Raw genomic sequence first — 23,129 nt, 5'->3', positions numbered from 1 at the left:
TCATCCATCAATATAAAATTTGTGTACTATTTGATTATTATATTTACCTTCATGACCAAGTTCTTGTGTATGGTAAGTAAAACCTGCATGTGATGGTCTTCCAGATATCTGTAAAATAACATAATAACATGTTCAAATCTCTCAATATAAGATGAAGACAAGATTAGAAATTTGCTGATAGTTTAACTATAGTGAAAGATTGATTATTGATCAATATCTCGTCACCACGAAACAGAAAAAACATACTGCACACAATCAAGAAAAATACACATTTGAAATAAAAATGTAACTTTTGTGTTGATCCAAATGATAAATGAACATCATATCTATCAATTAATAATTAATTAATATGAGGGGCAAGGCATGACCCCTGGCGACAAAACTCAATACACAAGAAATGTCTTATCATGTCAATATAGAACATATAGGCTTTAAGACCATTGATTAAGATTAGACCGTTGGTTTTCCCATTTGAATGATTTTACACTAGTAATTTTTGGGGCCCTTTATAGCTTGCTGTTTGGTGTGAGCCAAGGCTCCGTGTTGAATATAAAAAAGAAGATGTGGTATGATTGCCAATGAGACAACTCTTCAAAAGAGACCAAATGACACAGAGATTAATAACTATAGGTCACTGTATTGCCTTCAACAATGAGCAAAGCCTACAACGGACAGTAAGCTATAAAAGGCCCCGAAATGACAATGTATAACAATTCAAACGAGAAAAAAACTGACCATATTTTGACCTATACTTTTATAAATTTTGACTTGGATGGAGAGTTGTCTCATTGGCACTCATACCACATCTTCTTATATCTATTTAAGGGTGGAAATCTGAGTGGATTCTGAAAGACATGTATTTACAATATATCATATGAAGGGATTTCAGGTTGGACACAAAAATGTTCTCAAAAATCATTTATTTAACCTTGGTAGGCAACACATCATCTTGAGGTAATGCACACACATGCCATTTATCAATAGTCCAAGTCAAAGAATAATAAAAAAATTTATCCCCAACAAGAAATTGTTCCAAAAATTAATTATTTGACCTAGAGGTAATACTCCAAAATGAAATAATGTCACATCATTGGCTAAATTTCAATTGTTTAGGAATTTTATAGCCAATCACAACATTTTGGTATATTTTTTTAACTTTTGAACATACAGTCGACTCTCGTTATCTTGAAGTCAGCCGGACCAGAGAAATATTTCGAGATACAAGTAGTTCGACTCAAACAAAAAACCGGAAGTTTGACAGACCAAAGGACACAACTCTTGCTTAGCTTGGTAAAGCTAAAATAAATCTGGATGAATATGGAAAGGGGATCGATATTCTGGTATCAGATCGATGTATTTGTATGTCATGGTCTTTCATTATTATTTTTATAATAACATTATTTTTACTTATTCAATTGTTTCAGTTACAATTGTTTTCTATGGCTTTTATTCGAGAGAGTAATTTTCCAATCAATCTTAGCGTTATTTACCGGTAGGTCATTTAAAGTTGACAAAATTGTTTATTCTCGGATACAAGAGATTTTAGAAAAATTAGATTTCTCTTCATTTTCTTTCATCTCACTCTTTCTTTTTAAAAGAAAATACAAGATTAAAGACGCCGATTGAGTAGTTTTTAGGTGATCACCAACGGAAGTCTTAATCCCCGCTTTATACACATCCAAGCGCATCAGTGTAAATCACGATTAATTGTTTTTGTAAACATTTTAAATACTTTTTCATGAGTATTAACAATGTATCACTAATTATTTATAAAATTTTTATAAAAGAAAAACTAAGGTAAAAACTCGTGGAAATAGAATGTCATAAATCAATACAGGGGTCAGTGACCGGAAATTTAATGACACATGTATTGTCAGATTAACTCTTCAATCCATTTAAATCCCAGAGGTCATGTTTTGACATTTGTGTATTAGTTGAGATAAATAATGAATTTTGAATGCTTTTGTTAACCTTGGGACCGTAAATTAAGTTCGACTCAACCGAAATTTCGACTCATCCAATTTCGTCTCATCAGGAGTCGAAATACATACATTTATATGGAGCAAAGTTCGGGACCACGTGGAAACTTCGACTCATCCGAAATTTCGAGTCAACCGAGTTCGAGACAACGAGAGTTAACTGTATACCCAAAATGTTTTAGATTCTGAAGTGAGTTCTATGTTTTAAAGTAAAAAAAATATAAGTGATGTTTACTTCTCCTTCTTCATGAAGTCTTGATGCCAGAAGAGCAGCAAATCCTTTCTTTGTGGCCAAGACCATATCATCATGTTCTTCTGGATGGTACACACGTAAAATTTGTCCGACAGGTGTAATTTCAAAAGAGAACCTAAAAAGAAAAGCATAAGACAGCTAATGACAAGGTTATGGCCAGTACTCCCACATTTCCCAATTTATGGGGGATTTACCCCATATGAGAGGTGTTACTTAATCAGATTTAATATCTTTCATTATATAAACTAAATTCATGTCAGCCTTCGCACTCAACCACAGGCCCACCAGCCCAGGCTTGTAAAACTGTTGTCAGCCTGTTAAATTCATCTCTACAGGCCAATAGAATGTAACTAAATATTTTGTAAAATTCAGCCTGTAGATTCAATAGTCTATTGTGAAGATTGACATTTACATCAAAAACAAATCTTTCATAATTAAAACTAATTACCTCAAAACAAATCTTTCATCATTTTAAAACAAACGAAATACATGTACCTCAAAACAGGTAACCAAAGGATTTAAAATAACATTTCTTAAAGGACATGTATTCTCATTTGAAACCATAGTAATTACATGCAGACTAAAAACAGATGTGTAAGAGATGCACTCAGTCCTCTTGTGATCAAAATCCCCCATGAAGATTTTGAGAAGTAGGCATGTATGCTAGGCCTGAGAACTATAGTTGTTTTATTTGACCCAAAGACAGGTATTACCAACAGCAAGATGTTGAAGGTTGCAGGTTAGATTAACAGTACATTTTGTTTCAAAACTTAAACAACATATACAATGCAGTGTGACCTGCATGTATAATGTTTTATTATTTGTATTTCATGTCATAACCATTTATTGTGTAGATGTGGTTTGGCAAATAAATATTGTCTATTGTCTATTTCATCTTTCAAGGATCATACTCAGATTTGTATGTATGTTAACATTTTTTTTACATCAAACCTAAACAAAAAGCTTATTTGAAATCTTAAAATATTTTAAAATACCACATTATCAAGACATGTTTATTTTGTGTCCAATTTTAAAGTAATTTGTTTATTAATTAACCATAATTTATACTCCCTATCTCCTTAAAATAATAATTGTAGTGGTGTCAACATGCCGTCCAATAAAATCATGACAATTTTGATTCTTCCTTCAGTTCAAAACATGTTTTTCATGTATATTTTTCCTTTCAGCAAGATTTTGTAATTGCTTTAGCTGAATGACTGTCATGACTGTATTGTAAAGGTTTTGTTGTCAAACAAATTTATATATATGTAAAACACAAAAATTGTGGACCATTGTGACAATATGCCAACAATAATATACATTTTTTTTATTTTGTTCCTGATGTAGTTGGCTGGAATTAAGAATTATACGTAAAAAACACATTTAGCTGTGAGAAGACATCGATCATGGATTAATTTATGGTTGACCTACTTGGAAGGCTCGTTACGAATGATTCCGACAATAGAAATAGGTTTGTTATACACCATTTTGTAGATAATTTAATGTAGATTTACAACATAACAAGCTTAAGTGGAATATAGATAGCCGCAGAGAGTCTGAATAAAAAAATAACAGAAGTTCGCGACCAGTTGACATTTCTCAAATATACGAGTTTTAGGACCCTTGTGTTAAACCAAGGATTTGTAGAGTAAGACGATACAAATCCTTGGTGTATAGTAAGACGATACAAATCCTTGGTGTATAGTAAGACGAGACAAATCCTTGGTGTATAGTAAGAGGAGACAAATCCTTGGTGTATAGTAAGATGAGACAAATCCTTGGTGTATAGTAAGACGATACAAATCCTTGGTGTATAGTAAGACGAGACAAATCCTTGGTGTATAGTAAGACGAGACAAATCCTTGGTGTATAGTAAGATGATACAAATCCTTGGTGTATAGTAAGACGATACAAATCCTTGGTGTATAGTAAGACGAGACAAATCCTTGGTGTATAGTAAGACGATACAAATCCATGGTGTATAGTAAGACGAGACAAATCCTTTGTTATATTAGGTATATATTAAGTATAGGCCTATAGGTTGTTTCAGAGACAAGTTCCTGTGGATAGTAGGGGTATACATTTTTATTTTAAATGCATGTAGATGATTAAGGTTCATGTGGACCCTTTGGCTAAAATGGATGCATTTACAGACAAACCTGAGTATCTGGAAAAATTTTAAAGCATAGCATGCTCTAGATAAATAAAATTCAAATAATTTTTCTCTTTTAGAAAATTAAAAACTTAACTGGATTTTGCAATGCACTTTTTTTCATTCCTCCAGACAGGGACTTTCTATACTAACGTTAGTATAAAAAGTTCCTGCCCCAGAAGGTGCCAAAATAAACAAAGTTGGGGAAAGAGGTTTGAGAACTTCTCCACAGGTAATAATTGAAGTGAACTGGTATTGATTGACATGGAAAATAGATATCTGACAATAATTGGTGCTTTAAACTATGTTCCTGAGTGGACCACATCAAGTGAAACGCAACTGTTTGTTAATCTAATTATAACTTCTGCAGGAATGAAAAAAAGTGCACAGCAAAATCCAGTTATAAGTTTAAAATTTTTTAAAGCATAAAATGCATTTGACAGAGGCGGAATTAGAGGGTTTTCCAGGGCCCCCCCCCCCCCTTTTGTGGGAAAAATTTGGTTGATTATTTAGGGAATCACTGAAGCATGACTGGAGCAGGCCCCCTCGTAGGCAGTAAGTGGGCCCCCCTTATGAAAATTTCTGGTTCCGCCACTGTTTGAATTTTATTTATCTATGGCATGCAATGCCTTAATTTATTAATTAAAACTTTTCCAGATGCACAGGTTAGTCTGTGTACTCAGAGTAAAATTTGAGGTGACAACTTTGCCATTTTAGCCAAAGGGTCCTCATGAACCTTAACTATCCTGGTATCCTGACCCAATCGAATACTTCGTCGATAGTCTCTACTAGATGGTCTCTACTATCGAGCAGTTAGTCAGGATCCCAGGCTAGAACCTTAACGGGCTTTATCCTGTTTTTTGTTTTTATCCTGTTTTTAACCTGTTTTTAATCATGCGCAACTTGCCAGAATATTCATCATGTTGAATGTGGGCAGTATTTGGAAGAAGAAGGGCTACATATCTGATCTGTAGTCAGGTCCCTACGCGGGGAACATCGCAAATATTCTACCAAACTTAGTTTTTTTCATTCTCTGCAGCAACATTTGGCTTGATGTTTGCGTCTGAAGGTGCCGTTTTACAGAGAACACATTTTTAACTCCCGCTTTGTTGATGATGTTGATGTTGGGCAAAATTACGAATTGTAGTTTGCGATGCGAAACAATACGGGTTCTGAGAAGGGAACAGTCGTTCAAAGTTTTTAAATTAATAGTAAGTAAACAGAATCCCTGAAATGGGAAATTGTTCGTTTTCGCAAATGATTGATACTTTTCCAATGTTCGACTATTTTTGTTTATAATGAACAAGTGTGGACACAGATCAGTGTGGATAGTAAATGTTTTATAGTGTTAAGGTAGAAAGGGTGTCTAAATTAAAATCCATAGCTCCAGTCATGCTTCAGTGATTCCCTATATAATCAACTAATTTTTTTCCACAAAAGGGGGGCCGCCCCCCCCCCCCCCCAGCCCCCCCCCCCCCCCCCCCCTGGATCCGCCTATGTAGAAGATAGCTCTAATATTATGCTTTCAGATAAGAAAAAGAAAAAATGGGGTCACGGGACTCGTTTTCTTGCTACATAATAAAATAGTTAAATTCCGAACACATTCTATTGTAAAAGTAACTTTATCTGAATTATCTGCCCTTACATTTGAGTTGCCTCCCCTTATGTGGCAAAGTTTGAAAAAATTGAATCAAACAAAAGTATTCTGTTTTTTTGTAAAATACAACCATAAATATGATAAAACATGCCATTTTCTATATTTAACTGAAAATTCATACACCTGAATTGCCTACTACTCTCGAAATTTGCACATTTTATTAAAGAACTAGACCGATTGTTTTCTGGTATATCAAAATCCAAGATGGAGGAAGACACCCTATCTACATTAAACCGTGTCGATCAAGAAGGCATGTATCAGAGCTAGAATTGCTACCGGAGTATATATACTACAGAAGGATAGGTCCAAATTCTATGGAAACAGAGAGAGGACAACTTGTCCGTTGTGTAATGATGGTGAAGAAGATATTGAACATTTTATATTAAAGTGTAAGACATTAGAAAATACTAGGAAACATTTTATATATAGCTTAGAAAAGTTTGTGGAACAAATGGACGGTCATCTATTAAGTCACATAAAGTGTAGAAGACTATTTTTACAGATGATAATAGTTATGTTTCACGCATCCGTCATTGCCATTAATTGGTACTACAATCGGGTGAGATGTCTCACCAGCTGGAAGCGATGTCAAGAGGATTGTGTTTTGCCTTACACCGGGAAAGATGTTCCAGGCTTGATATACACATGGGGTGAGGCTGGGGTTAATCCAAGGGCTAGGTGCACTAGTAGTTGATTTTACCTTTTAGTCCTCTTATCTTTTAGTAGTAAGTTAAACTTTTAAAACAAGATTAAACGGATTAAGTAGAGAAATCCTGTGGCATTAAGTTATTTAAATACCATATCCTAAACATTAACTGACTAATTTTAAAGATAAGTTTTGAGATTAAGATAATGATTATCATATTGTCTGGATGAAATTTAAGCAGATGTCATTTTATAGTGGAAGCTAACAGAGACAGTTGTTGGGCAGTGTTTGGATGTTTTTATTCACATGAGAAATAGACTTTTTAACTGTGAAGTTTTGTGATTGGACAGGAAAGACTTAAATTTATTAGTGTGACTTTTATAGTTAGGAGTACTGCACACTGTATGTTTTTTTATAGGTGATGGGTAAGATGTGTATATAATCTACTTATATGGTGTTGTACAGACTAATTCTACTGTGTAGTGCGAAGATATAAACGTAGGCCCGCACATGTAGAAGAAGTTTTATGCATATTTTTGCTCTGAATACACAGATAACCTGTGGTGCTCCAGATAGTGGAGGGATCTACTAAAGAAAGAAGACGTTAGTATCTCCAATGAGTTGATACATTGTGTCACTGTGTGCCCGCATCAGATGCTTTCTGGGCTATTTTGTGTCTTTTTTAAACTGTGTCACACAGCTGGGACTATTATACTAATATATTCTGTCCCAGCACACAGTAACAGCAATCTTGTACTTTCAGACATGCCTTAGCAAAACTCTCAAAATTAGCAAAGTAACAGGATTCGAACAAGTTGTACTTGGGGCATGTCAGCACCGGCGAGGTTGTGAGTTTGAACCCCCGCATATGGCAGGTGCGTTTGACTCTAATCTTAATTGACAAGGATTTTCAAATTTCCTGCCGAAGGTCAGTGGTTTTCTCCGGGTACTCCGGCTTCCTCCACCAATAAAACTGACAGCCACGAAAAATTCAGTTGTGCTGAAAGTGGCGTTAAACACCAACAAATCAATCAATCTAATTTATATTATTGTGTCTAGGTAGTTTTCCTAGAATTACTAAGTCTAAGAATGTATCAGCAACAGAATCATACTATGTTTGGCCAATATTTTATCAAGTATACAGTTTAAAAGAGAAAATACTAAAAATATGTAAATTTGTAGATATTGTTAGGGTTGATTGATTGTATGTTAGACTATTATTCGACAGCAGTGACGTTTATTTTTCGGGTAGGTACCAGAACTCAAAATAAGAAGAGGAACACCCAAAGAGAATGATTAGGATTTTATCATAAATGATCATAAATGTCACTTCAATAGCCTATCATTTGGCTCACAGTTAGGTTATATTTAAAAGGACCCGCAATTTGTGTATTATATTATTCCTGTATGTTTGTATGTATGTAATATATTCATGTAATGTACAATAATTTTGACCGAAGTTTATCTTATTTTCTGAAGGACCAGATATAATTGCTATGAATAGACGAGGACCCCATGCTACCATGACATTGTTTGTAAAAAGCACCAAAAACATACGGACAATATTCAAAACATAAGGAAAACAACACAAAAATAATATTCGGCCAAAAAAAAAACTATATCTTGTTTTAAGGGACAAAATATATTTGCTTCAGGAGGATCAGGACACCAACCATGACATTTAATGAAGAAAATAAAACAACACTTGAAAAAAACAAACAAAAAGTCTGGAAACAAAAAAGTCTGGAAACAAAAAAGTCTGGACCCATTTGAAGAAATTTAGTTTCGTTTTACGTGAAAGCTGCAAAAAAGATTACATCATTTGTTATACAATGTACCTTATTTTTTATGCACCCCCTCACCCCACTAACACAACCAACCTTTCACCTGGATTTTTGTTTTGATCTCTCTCTCTCTCTCTCTCTCTCTCTCTCTCTCTCTCTCTCTCTCTCACACACTCACACACACACACAGAGAGACTCTTTGGAGAATATGTTTATAGCTTTAGATATGTAACTCACCATTTACTCAGATCCATGTCATGCCCAGGTGAATCTACAATAGTGATATGACGATTACTACATTTATTTTGTGATTTTTAAACTATATTATATAGCGCAATGTTATCACAAATATAACTTACACTAAAAAAGACCATGTGGCACAAATCGAATTCAAACTAGACTATAATTTCAATAAAACAGTATTATGTCTTGGTTTATTTTGTGTATTTGCTTTTGTGGACTTTTTTTGTGGTTGTTTTGTATTTTGTGTTTTTGTTTCAAACGGTCGAACTATGCCTTACCTGGATCCTTTGCATAAAAAGTGAACGAATAAATTCTCAACAAAATCTCCTGGTAGCCATACTTTTCATCAATATTAGTAAAACTGATCTGTAAGAAAATGAGACAAACATGTAAATAATAAAATATGTCAAAGCAAAATGTCAAAGCAAATATACTTGCTTTATCTTAGAGCATAGTTTGTCTAATGGTTGGTCAAATTATGCCGTTCTTTAATAATCTATGTGAAACTAAATGTGTCCGTCCGTCACCAATGATTGTTTGAATGCTCAGGCGCCACCAGTGATAGATATAATATTAAGGTATACTTAGACATCAATCAGAAGTCTCATTCGAATTATATCTGACAGAGTGATGGACCTTTATTTTCAATTTACTTGAATTTTATTTCGAGTGTTGAGAAGCCTGTGTCCAATTTTCATGAAATGTTAAACATTAATATTGATTTCATTTTAGTTGCAATAATTGTTACATGCACGTATGTAAGTTTTACCGATTGTTGGCGGTGTTGCCAACGATGATGGAATTGACGATCCCTTTATTTAAGGTAGATCATCGGATATATATTTCCTCAGATCAATTTTTTTATACTTTGCCAAAATGAAGATTTTATTATGCTTAATTCAAAAATATAATAAAAAGTATGGGTCACCGTGATATTTTTCAAGCTACGAGTCAGTCAAAATTGCCAAAATTTGCTTAGATTGTTCATGAAAAAACACATTTTTTGTGCATAAAAAGAAATCTATGAGATAGAATTTTGAAATATAATATTAGAAAATAGGTTTTATATGTGTTTTTTTTTTTCTTCATTGACTAGAGGTATAGTGGGAGGGTTGAGATCTCACAAAAAATGTTAAACCCCGCCGCATTTTTGCGCCTGTCCCAAGTCAGGAGCCTCTGGCCTTTGTTAGTCTTGTATGTTTTTTTTTTTATTTTAGTTCATTTATATGTTTTGGAGTTTAGTGTGACGTTCCATTTACACTGAACTAGAACACAATTTTATTCAGGGGCCAGCTGAGGACCACCTCCGGATGCGGGATTTTCTCGCTGCATTGAAGACCCATTGGTGGCCAACGGCTGTTGTCTGCTCTTTGGTCGGATTGTTGTCTCTTTGACATATTCCACATTTCCATTCTCAATTTTATTTATAATATGTTTTAAGAAAATAAAAAGAAAAAATGGTGTCACCGAACTTGTTTTCTTGCTACCAGTAAAAAATTAAAATTTCCCTATCAGTTCAGGATATTTTTTTTTACTAAAAGAGTTATCTCCCCTTAAATGACTAAGTTGAAAAATCGATTATAAAAAACACAAATATTTGGTATTTGTTTTAACATTTTGGATAATGCAATAAATCACTAAGTTTTCTTTATTTAAATAAACAGTATAACCAATAAATTGCAAATCTGTCTCAAAATTTGCAGATTTGGGCAAAGAACTAGACCGATTGTGTACTGCGGTTGTACAATCCAAGATGGCGGTATACCATGAATCTACCTTAATCTATTATAACATTTTTCAGACCATATATACATTGATTAACGCTCAGTGGATAGTATCACATGGTACAGGAATTTTCAGGACAGGGCCCTGTCTATCTCTTCCTTTTATCATTCCTCAGCGTGTTGGGTGTTATGACTTAATCTAGAGCTTTTTTTTACTTGTTATTTTTTTTAAATTCATATGTTTCTTTTATATATTGGCCATATTTTTTAGTTAAGAAACTAGTTATGAGGTGAATTTGCATCAGCAATTGTTACTCGTCATCACGCATTTATTTACACACCACAACAATGTCTATGACTAAATAAAAGTTAGGTTTAGTCGATATCAATGTTAGGTTTAATCAATATCAAAGTTAGGTTTAATCAATATCAAAGTTAGGTTTAATTAATATCAAAGTTAGGTTTAATCGATCTCAAAGTTAGGTTTAATCAATCTCAAAGTGAGGTTTAATCGATATCAAAGTTAGGTTTAATCAATATCAAAGTTAGGTTTAATCAATCTCAAAGTTTTAATCAATCTCAAAGTTAGGTTTAATCAATATCAAAGTTAGGTTTAATCAATATCAAAGTTAAGTTTAATCAATATCATCAAAGTTAGGTTTAATCAATCTCAAAGTTAGGGTTAATCAATCTCAAAGTTAGGTTTAATCGATATCAATGTTAGGTTTAATCGATATCAAAGTTAGGTTTAATCGATATAAAAAAGAGAGAGAAGATACCAAGAGGACAATCACAAACATAGGTCGAATAAATATAGACAACCCAATGACCAACAAGAAAACGACGAACAGACAACCAACAATAACAAAACACTACAAGACAAATTTAAGCGTGAGCAACACGAACCCCATCAAAAGCCGCGTATGAACTCAAGTTACACTCGTCCTGTTTTTCATTGCGGGTAGAAATACGGTAATTAGTCGCATTCGACAAAAAAAGAGGATGATTTTGACATTCAATATTCGATTTTCAACATTTAAAATTCAAATAATCAGGAATGTTTAAAATTGAAACGTTAGATATTGAAAAATCGAATTTTAAATGCTGAAATCGAATGTTGAATGCTGAGAACGACGGCTTGGATCATGCTTTTATAAATTTCTGAGAAATTGTATGAATGTTGAATAAAGAATCAAACTGTGCAACCGTAATCTAAACCTAAGTAGACTTTGTCTGGTTATTTTTCACTTTTTTTCCATCATGTCACCTTTCCACTACCTACAAGACAACCGCGAAGAAATAAAATTCCACGCGAAATAGAAATACATTTTCACCAATAAGCCGAGCATGCCATAAAATCTGACGCCCTTTTTCAAACAAATAAAATTCTTGGTCAATTATTATATCTGGCAGTCTACATATCGGTTCAAAATATTTTAATATTCTAAATCAAGTAATGATTATGGAAATACATATGACTAACAAAATTCAAAATGGCCCTTTAAAAGTTCTTATTACATTTTTCTTAGTTTCTTTTGTTACCTATTCAGACATCGGACTCGGACTTCTTTTAAACTGAGTTTTACTGTGCGTATTGGTATGTGTTTTTTTATTCTACATTGGCTAGAGGTATAGGGGGAGGGTTGAGATCTCACAAAACATGTTTAACCCCGCCGCATTTTTAGCGCCTGTCCCAAGTCAGGAGCCTCTGGCCTTTGTTAGTCTTGTATGTTTTTTTTAATTTTAGTTCATTTATATGTTTTGGAGTTTAGTGTGACGTCCATTTTCACTGAAATAGTACACAATTTTATTTAAGGGCCAGCTGAAGACCACCTCCGGGTGCGGGATTTTCTCGCTGCGTTGAAGACCCATTGGTGGACTTCGGCTGTTGTCTGCTCTTTGGTCGGGTTGTTGGGTGTCTCTTTGACATATTCCCCATTTCAATTCTCAATTTTATTTTTACATTTGTACATGCATTTGATTTTCCAAACATTTTCTGAAATAATTTTTATGACGAGTTATTTATAGAAACCAATTTTTGAACTGATAATAATTCAAATACCATGTATACGTTTGGAAATTGGTTGTTCGTCAAATTACATATTCATGGTAACAATCAACTATCAATGAATTCAGGCGAACCGAGAGAAAGTGGAAAGAAAAAGTAAAATCACAAAAAATACTGAACCCCGAGGAAACTTCAAAACGGAAAGTCCCTAATCAAATGGCAAAATCAAAAGCTCAAACACATCAAACGAATGAATATCTGTCATATTCCTGACTTGGTTCAGACATTTTCTTATGTAGAAAATGGTGGATTGAACCTGATTTTATAGCTAGCTAAACCTCTCACTTGTATGCATCAAATTCCATTATATTGACAACGATGCGTGAACAAAACAAACAGACATAATAGGTAAAAATGTCAAAAATAGGGGTACAGAAGTCAACATTGTGTTATAATCTTAATCACTATAAAACAAACAAATATGTAACAAAGAAGCACAAAAAAGCATATATCAAATTTAACAACCTCATTCATTGCTTTTTTTTTATACGATTTTATTTATCTATGTTAAATCCACCAATAAAGGATTGAAAGATTTTAAGTACTGGGACCGATTCCTTGCCCTGACAAGCACATGGTTAGGTTAACATAAATCTGACGTGAAAGTTAAAGTGAAAAGCATTTATCAAGCAACAATCTTCTTGGAAGGGTTGAGTTTTATAAAATGTATAGAATGAGTCTAAATTTCGTGAAAAAAAGTTTGTTTTAATTGATAAATCGTATTAAAGGTCAATCTTGATTTTAGAAAAATGCTTGATCAAGTTTACTATTTGCAAATTTCTTCTTTTTTTAATTTTTAATTTAAGCTGAAAAAAATCATCGCGAGAACACCCTGTACTGACAAAACAATGGATAATAACGTGCAATACTTTGCTATATTTGCGTTACAAAGAACCGTTATTTCGACAGGTCACATGTATAATGTTAAGTCATGCAGAGGTTAAGATCCGAACAGCCTGTCAGTTCAATCCTATTATGCATTGTTTTGTGCAAAGTAAATTACCGTTAATGTAATCATAGATGTAATTATTTATGTTCTCGTCATTTCGACGAAAATATTACATTATTAGGAATACAAAAGAGAGAAGTATCTATTACCGTTAATTCATATTATGAAGGGAAGTCTTTATCTATACCTTTAACTGAAAATCTTTACAGATGACATACATAAATTAAGTAAAATATTGGGATTACTTGAAGGTCTCATTAATATCAAACTTTATTTTTTTTATATTCGAAGCAAATAAAGAGCTAGTTAGCACTAATCATAACGACCATTTTCCCCTTATATCAGTATTCTACCCCAAAATAATTGAACCGCACGTGTTCGCCTTTATAGCAACTATATTTTTGATTAAGGTATAGTGTACAAGTGAATTCCAAACAACATCTTATTAAATTTAATTGCAATACAAAGCTATCATATTATATTTTGGAAATAATAGCATTTGGTACTGTGCATATATATAAAGGAACTATTATATATAGCCTGAGAGACGGATTTAGGGCGGGGATTATGGATCTACATATATGATCAATGCATGGTTTTTCCTCTCTACATTAATCATTGTATCTTTCAAACTAGATTTCTATCAATTCGACAATATTCCATCTGAACTCATTTATCAATCCTGCTTTCACAGTGTAGAGCATATCATACATTTATGTAAAGGCTTTCCTGATCGCGTTATACTGTTCTTTGAGTGTATGGATTCAACGCCATCAAGTGTACTTAAACTTAATACTTACCCCAACCCTTGAAATGAATAATAATACCAAAATTCGTGGAACCTCTAAATGTGTTCTGAAATGATTTTTCGAACAGTTTTTACTTTAACGTGTAAAACTATGTAGCTGTAAGCCATGATTTCTTAGTCACATATTCACTGTTTTCTATCTAAGATTTAAAAAGTGGTTTAAGTTCAGTTGAGCCAAGCTTGACAAATATTCATATGCCCTAGACCAGAAGGATGAAAGAAATTAAGTATACATCTTTAGACAAACATATATAGTGGGCCACAATCAAGCCCTATAAAAGAAGACTCATAATGCACGATGAGACAATTCAAAAAAACTTTTAAAACACTGAACAATTTCCAAATAAATCAGTAATGTTTGTCAATAAACCTGATGCAAGAAAAAAAAATTATGCAAAAGGGTCATCTGATTCTTTGTCCGTGTTTGGCTTTACATTTGATCTTTTTAGTTTTATCAGCTCTTCGACGTTTGTATTAGGTTTTGGGTTTTCAAATATATTGGCTTCGAGCATCACTGTATAGACAATAATTGTCGAAATGCGCAACTAGTGCAGTTAAATATGTTTAATGTTATTATTACCACTGGGCCGATAAGCCCCCTAGGGTATCACTAGCCCAGTAGCACAGTGCGTGTGTACTTGCATGAAATCAAGATATTGTTTTATTGGAATTTGCTGTTATAAATTTTAGATAATCATTTTCAATTAAGGAATGTATCTCCTTTATGTGTAGCTCTTTTTCTTTGTTCGTGTTTGGCTATATTGTTTGTTTAATTTCGACTATTTAAGCCTATCAAAGTTGATATCAGGTTTAGATTTTCAAATATGTTGATCTCTCACTGAAGATACATTAATTTTCGAAATGCAGATTTGGTGCAGTAAAATTGGCACCGTTAATGCTATTCACACATCCCTCACATGTTTAACAAATATACCTAAAATATTCCGAAAAATATTTCATTTACAAAAAAGTTTGGAAACTCTGAATATTCTTTGCCAAAAAACATCCAAGAATGATGACTATATACAAGTATGCCATATCTCAATTGTAAGAATGAATATTCCATATCCAAAAAATATGTAAACAAGGTTGTGAAATGTCTACAATCAGAAAATATAAGCAGGATTAAAAGCGAAAATGTCCAGAAAAGAAGGAGATACCGTAATGAGATTTAGATTTAGGAAACGTATACTTTGGCATGATACTGGTTACGTTCTTCTCATATATTTTATGATGGTATGCTACTAAACCCCTAACGGGAGGGATTGTTCTTGATTTTCATATGATGAAGACATAATCTTTCAATCAGTTTAATTGAGGTCTGGAGTTGGCATGTCAGTAACTGCTAGCAGTCCTTTGTTAATTTATGTATCATTGTCATTTTGCTTAGTTTCTTCTGTTACCTTTTTGATATCGGACTCAGTTTTACTGTGCGTATTGCGGTGTGTTTTTTTTTATTCTACATTCCCTAGAGGTAGGATTTGATTTATGATTTTTGGTGTTTTAACGCCACTTTTAAGCACCGCTTTTGGGCTATTTCGTGGCGGCCAGTTTTTATTGGTGGAGGAAGCCGGAGTGCCCGGATAAAACCACCGACCTTCGATAGGAAAACTGACAATCCTAGTCAATTAAGATTGGAGTCGAGTGCACTCGCACGAGCGGGGTTCGAACTCACAACCTCAGTGTTGACTGGCTAGTGATTACAGTAGTAACTACTTAGACCACTCGGCCACCGAGGCCCTCCTAGAGGTAGGAGGGGGGTTGAGATCTCACAAAACATGTTTAACCCCGCCGCATTTTTTGCGCCTGTCCCAAGTCAGAAGCCTCTGGCATTTGTTAGTCTTGTATGTTTATTTAATTTTAGTTCATTTATATGTTTCGGAGTTAAGTGTGACGTCCATTTTCACTGAACTAGTACACATTTTTGTTTCGGGGCTAGCTGAAGCCCGTCTGCGGCAGCGGGATTTTCTCGCTGTGTTGAAGACCCATTGGTGGCTTTGGGCTGTTTTCTGCTCTTTGGTTGGATTGTTGTCTCGTTGACACATTCCCCATTTCCATTCTCAATTTTTTTTAATTCATTGCAACTATAATTGCATATTATAAGATATATACTTCACGTGAACCTTCAGAGCTTACATAAAGCAAACATTACGCAACTGGCCATTCTTTTTTTTTTTACATCGATTACACAAATCTCATTTATGTTGTTAAATATCATATTTTTAAATTGATCCTCTAGTCCAGTTAATGTCTATATGACAATATTTCAAAAATGTTCGTCTTCAAACGATGAATCAGTATATTTGAACGTTTGAAGCATTGAACAACTGCACATGACACAATATCACGAATATATATTAAAAAGATACGAAACAACTAAATACTTTTCACATGTTGTTCCCCATATTTGGAAAAGTTCCTTATATAAAGGTTAACTCATCACATGGGTGTTTACTTTTTATGAAAAGTATGTTTTAATCGTTCAATCATGCATACCATTGATAGCTATTGCCTTCGTTAAGATAAACATGGTTTTCTTTTAAAAAAGTAAAATTAAATTTGATAAATATGGACTCTTTTTAATTGAAAAGTCATAATGTTAAAACTATCATGAACCCTTGAAATTTACCGCATATATAACGGATAGCCTTTCGTTTGAGAGGTAATCTCTCGATGATTTTTGGTTTATTTCCATCCTGTTCACAATGAACTCTCAGCATACCAAAATCTTTCAAAGATGATACAAATCTGTTTGAAACGATATAATTACATAAAACCAATCAAGATTGTGACATAAAATGACAGACATTTACAGAGAATTGACTATATCTTTTAAGAATCACATTTTTATTTAGAATTTAACTTCGAAAAATGTGAGACAATTCCTATGGAAAAGTTATTAAATTTCATGAATGTGTGCCATTTCAAACCAGATCACTTCAGAGTTGGGGGAAACATAATGGACGCTTACCCTGTCGACGAACCCGGTCTCGTCCTTTTGGAGTTCATTCAATTCCCTCAGTTTTTTATTTGTTACCTTGATTTCAGCTTGTCTTCTTAATCGATTTATGATATTTGAACATCGTTAACTATCGTTGTCTAAATTTATCAGGAAGATAGACTGAAATCGACAATACCCTGCTACGTCCGGTCTGTGTTTATGTTTGATGTTTTTCTGCTTTGTATCGATCTGATGAGTTAAGCCTTTTTCAAATGATTTTTATAGTTTGTTCTTATGTTGTGCTGTTACATCATTGTCCCAGGTTAGGGGGAGGGTTGAGCGCTCACAAACATGTTTAACCCCGCCACATTCTTTATGTGCCTGTCCCAGGTCAGGACCCTGTAGTTCTGTGGTTGTCGTTGGTTCATGTCTGTCATATTTGTTTTTCGTTAATTGTTTTGTTATAAATTAGGCCGTTAGTTTTCTCAATTGAATTGTTTCATATTTTTCATGTCGGGGCCTTTTATAGCCGACTATACGGTATGGGTTTTTCTCATTGTTGAAGGCCGTATGGTTGCCTATAATTGCTTACATCCACTTTATTTGAAATTTGGTGGATAGTTGTCTCAATGGCAATCATATCTCATCTCCTTATTTTTATATAGTAGTAAGTTTTAGAATCACCATCACGAATTTGTTGACTAATGCGATGTGTCTGTTTCGCAACTCGCAAGCAACGTGTTTTCGTGCTTAGAGTCTTAGTGATGATTCGCATGACAGGGGTACATGCAATAGCAGGAGACGCATACATTGTCGACCAAATCGGTCTCGTTCCTTTTGTTATCCTTGTGATTGCTCAGTTTTTCTTGTTACCTTCATATGTTCTTTTTAGTCGATTTATTAGATTGATACATATATATAAGTAAGATACCGTAGCCTAAATCTTGTCTATTACAAATGCTAATCTTTGTCATAGCTAACAAATGAAAAAATGTCATTTGACACATCATACAAATGTATTCCGTATTGGTCAACAAAGCCAAGGTTATGTCCGTGAAACTTTTTACTAGATAAATAAGAATTTGATGTAAAACATGAAACTATTTAACAAATATAAAATGATTTTTTTTTCTTCGTCCTTAGGGTTCACAAAAGGCAAATACATTTTCACGACGAATTAATTCATGAAATATTGTTAAAGGGAGACGTGGAGTATACGTCAAAGACATAAACAATGGACAACAAATAAAAGATGTCTTCTAGAGAATAGTAGATATGTGCCTATATAGTATGTCAAACTATGCTAGAATAAGTTGTGAATGAACGTAAAAGAGACTACCTAAATGTCAACAGCAGTTAAGATATTACTTAAGACAACTAATGACGATGTCCTTGATTTTGGACAGCCAAATAAACATATGGGGAGGTTAAACGAGTCTTTTTATATTCAACCTACTCTTTATGTTGAAAAACAAAAAGAGCGTGCAATAAAAATGAGTACCGTAACCAATTTTTTGCATTGAAACAATTCAAGTACATATATCAAAGGACTAATGATCAAATTAATCAATTCAGCCGAACCCTGACCTAGGGAAGTAACACTAGATGTCCTATTACAATACCAAATAGATTACTGTATTATACTTCACTCCATTTGCGTTACAAAGGTTTGATATTTCGGCTTTTCACATGTGTTTTAAGTCGTACAATGATAAAAATCTCAACGGCCTATCAATTCAATGTTTTGTTTGTATAGTTTGTTGCAAAATTGTTCTTAGACTACTAATTCGATTATTTTCTTTATTCTAACGAAAAGATTTAATTAGAAGGAATACAAAAAATAATGAACTTTGATGGCATTCTTTCATTAAACATTTAAAATCTCGGTTAAAGGTCTGCTTGGCTTCAATCATAACACCGATAACGTATTTTTTAAACTACACGAACTGAAAATAATACTGATTTGTTAATTCATTTGACATTAAATTTCCGATCCAGTTACCGAAAAATGTTTTTTTTTCCAGTCATTACTGGTTATCTATTTCAAAACGACTAACTTGCATGTTTCAGCATATCCCGTATATATGTGTTTTATTATAATAAGGTTCAGCTAAAGCTCATCTCATAGATGATTTAGATTATGAAAAGGTCTTTAGATAAGAGAAACACCATTCAAGTGATGATTGTTTTTGTATGGAATGTAAATTTCTGGCGTTAAAAAATAAATGTTATGGTTGCATGTTGTATATTATATCCAATAGATTGGGAATGTTTACTCCTTTTGTAACAAACCCTAAACTCAAATATTCTGACAACTGCATCAATTATATTTTTTTCGAGAAACTACTCTTTTATGAATTAAAAGCAACCGTATTTTACCGATGTACAAGTCTCTTTACTCTATTTAGCATATAAAAATCAAGATAACAAAAACAAAATTTGGTGGAGTCGCACACACCCTAAATGAAGGAATACCGGATACCTTAAAAGAATAATGAAGCAAGAGACGTATTGATTTTAGATTATAACAGATACATATTGCATGGCATTGTCAGTTTGTTTTTAACTTGTGAGTTTGAATATCCCTTTGGTATCTTTCGCCCTCTTTTATAATATTTGAGCATATATTTATGGGGAATAAGACTTTACTTTTATGCAAACGATCACTTATTTTATTCTATACACTCCTATATCAAGAGAAGACAAAGATTCAGATACCAATATCAAGAGAAGACAAAGATTTAGTTACATATATCAAGAGAAGACAAAGATTCAGATACCTACATCGACAGAAGACAAATATTCAGATACCTATATCAAGAGAAGACAAAGATTCAGATACCTACATCAAGAGAAGACAAAGATTCAGATACCTATATCGAGAGAAGACAAAAATTTAGATACCTATATCACGAGAAGACAAATATTCAGATACCTATTTCACGAGAAGACAGATTCAGATATCTATATCAAGAGAAGACAAAGATTTAGATACCTTTATCAAGAAAAGACAAAGATTCAGATACCTACACTGATATCCGTTCACTCCATACCAAATCAATTTGACTTCATTTCGTAGTTTAGTTCCGTTTTGCTTTTATGAAATAAAGAAGACGTGCCAATGAATCATTATCCGTCAGTTTGTTCTGTCTTGCATTTATTTTGTTTTAGTTTGTTTGGTTTGTTTTTATTGTTAATTTTAGTTGTTGCTTGTTTTCTTTTAATAGATATATATATTCGTCTCCTGTTTAATTGTTGAAAAATTTATCGTTTTTTTAATTGGTTTTCGTTATTGTTAATTCTATTGCATGTTTTGATTTTTTTTTTGTATCATAACAAAAGAAGTGTTTTGTTCTAACGCCTTAAATGCATTTCAGTCTAAGATTATTTTGGAAAGCTATTGCATAAAGTTAATGACTATGTGTCGTATCATATGCGATGTTTAAACTGTGAAATCTTGTCCATGAATATATAAGAGAGGGACGAAAGATACCAGAGGGACAGTCAAACTCATAGATCGAAAACAAACTGACAACGCCATGGCCAAAAATAAAAAGACAAACAGACAAATAATAGTAAAGATGACACAACAAAGAAAACCAAAGACTAAGCAACACGAACCCCACCAAATATTTGACTTGGTTTTTGTACTAATTTTTATTGTCCGTACTTTTATCTACATTTTGTTTTTCCGCTTATCGAGTAGGTTGGATATAAAAAGAATAGTTTAACTACGCTACATCTTCATTTGATTTCGCTTTCACTCAGAGACCTATTCAGTAGCTGTCTTTTGTCATTATTTTTTTTTACATTTAGATAGTCTCTTTTAAAAATTGAGATTTTGTCCAAAAAAAGCTTAGTTTTGAAACATATTTATGAGTAATAATATCGAGCTCACGACTTAACCAAGTAAATATTTATGACACATTGACTAGCACTTATCCAATGTATTGTGCGGGTCAAACACAATTTTGAAAAGTGAAAAAATCTAAATATTAGAACAATGTTTAGAAGTAATTCTATGAATTCATAACTGCATTAATTGTGACGTCATTATCATAATGTACATGTATTTAGCGTTGTATCATCTCCAATTTTAATAGACATAAACGTTGGGTTTTTTATCTTAAAAGTTAAAATTTCAGTGAAAAATGAGGCCAAATAATCTTATCGCACCCTTATGATAACATTTTAAAGATACTGAAGAATACTAACCTTTGCTTTAATGTTGAAATTTCCGTAATCTGTTAACTCGGAATTCGAATTAAATTTATATTCATATTCATATCCAGACTTAAATCTGATGAATTTGGCTTCGTTTAGAACAAATGTCCACAATATTACACAAACTATTCCATACAAGGACCGCAGTTGGTCCATTTTATGTCCTGTTTCACCCAAGGTATAGATATTTTTTTCTGTTTCTAATATATATTTTACGTGTTGTTAATACTGTATTTAATCCCGTTTCGAAATGTCATTGCGTTGAACTGTACAGAGCCTTTTAAAAAGTTGAATTTAGTCATGCACACATCAGATAAACACTAAGTTGATAATATCTACTTCGGGGGTGTTTAACGACCTTGAATAAATAAATATTCCTATTGTTTTACCCATTTTACTCTGAAAGGGTCGAGAGAAGAACTGTCAATTATTTTGTTTATGTGCATTTAGCGTTTATAATTATGCACGTGCTAGCAGAAACATCTTGAATTCGAGTGAATTATATAAATTTAAATTAAATTGAATTTTAAATATATAGTTTTGATACTGATTATACCAAGGATATCAATATCGTAAACAGAGAAAAATTACTAGAATTTACAAGAATATAGGGATTCAGTATGAAAAGATTCTACTTGTTGAAAAAAAAATAATAATAAAAAAGGCATTATTTCACATTATGTCTTTTAAGATAATTACAATAACAAGCAAAATAAGTAAATAAGAGTTGTTGTTCGAAACGTCCTTATTGGATTAGAAAATTTATTAATAAAGAATATTGTATACTATTATTGTTAACACATGTCTTATCTAAGGACAACTGCTAATCGAATTCCTTTACACATTGGAATAGATTTTAATTGATCTTAATTAGTTTGATTGGGTGAGTGGGTTGTTTTTTAGTTTTTTTTTATGTACTGAGATTTTTTGCATTTGTTCCCGAGTGGCATATTATTATACTTTCGTTTAAGTATTACTGAAGTTACTATGTGAAATCCATTTAGAATTATAGACATCGAAATTGAATTGTAATTATATTGAATATAAAATGTGGAATGATTGGCAAAGAGACAACTATCCAACAAACCCCAAAAAACTTGAATTTAAGCAATCATAGGTCACCGTACGACCTTTAACAATGATCAAAACCTATGTCGAATAGTCAGCTATAAAAGCAACCATCGACAACCACTGAATTATATGATCCTGTTTTAGGAAAGTCACAAAAAGAATGTGGTGGAGTTGCACATGTTTCTGATCGCTCAAACCCCCTAACCTAGGACAAAGGTTTAACAGTAGAACAAACTGTTAAACTCAGTCGAACATGGCTTGACTCGTCAGAAAAGCAGGAAGCACAAAAACAACTAACATAACGACAAAAGACACAGCGCATCAATGTTAAAGTAATTTCAGTAAGCTAAATCAAAGCCAATTACAACCAAAATATAAATCATGTTCTTCCAGACTATAGTATTAGTCAGTAAACATCCAACGGATTTAGTGTAAAGACGTCTCACAGTTGGAGAAAAGCATGATTTCATGAAATGCCAAATTATAAGTACATAATATCGACAGGATGTAGCATTAGCAACAAAATTGCTTTTCGCAAAATAACAAGGTATTATCAACATTTTGAGCTTACTTTAGAAACTTTGATCATTCCTTGATACTAACAAAAATATTGATAAACTAATTTTTCAT

The 23,129-nt window shown here is 32.9% G+C and overlaps 1 protein-coding gene across 1 annotated transcript; it reads right to left on the bottom strand.

Moving 5' to 3' along the window:
* LOC127720820 (uncharacterized) lies at positions 1-21,673 on the bottom strand. Its single transcript, XM_052227568.1, has 5 exons — positions 21,420-21,673; positions 8,993-9,080; positions 8,709-8,742; positions 2,215-2,347; positions 1-108 (listed from the first exon to the last, which is right to left on the bottom strand). Exons 1-5 carry the CDS (start codon positions 21,582-21,584, stop codon positions 1-3), a joined length of 528 nt encoding a protein of 175 aa, XP_052083528.1. The 5' UTR covers positions 21,585-21,673.
* Positions 21,674-23,129: the final 1,456 nt, after the last annotated feature.

This window comes from Mytilus californianus, unplaced genomic scaffold (genome assembly GCF_021869535.1).
Source record: "Mytilus californianus isolate M0D057914Y unplaced genomic scaffold, xbMytCali1.0.p SCAF_11, whole genome shotgun sequence".
Lineage (NCBI taxonomy): Eukaryota > Metazoa > Mollusca > Bivalvia > Mytilida > Mytilidae > Mytilus > Mytilus californianus.
The sequence above is the reverse complement of the archived record's forward strand: the minus strand, read 5'-3'. Positions and strand labels throughout refer to the sequence as shown.

Bases quoted from the DNA above. Each gene is read 5' to 3' on its own strand.
- LOC127720820 (XM_052227568.1), bottom strand. From the start codon at position 21,584: ATGGACCAACTGCGGTCCTTGTATGGAATAGTTTGTGTAATATTGTGG. The intron at 9,081-21,419 runs GTTAGTATTCTT...ATTTTCTTACAG, and splicing joins ATTTCAACATTAAAGCAAAG to ATCAGTTTTACTAATATTGA. The intron at 109-2,214 runs GTAAACATCACT...GTTATTTTACAG, and splicing joins GACTTCATGAAGAAGGAGAA to ATATCTGGAAGACCATCACA.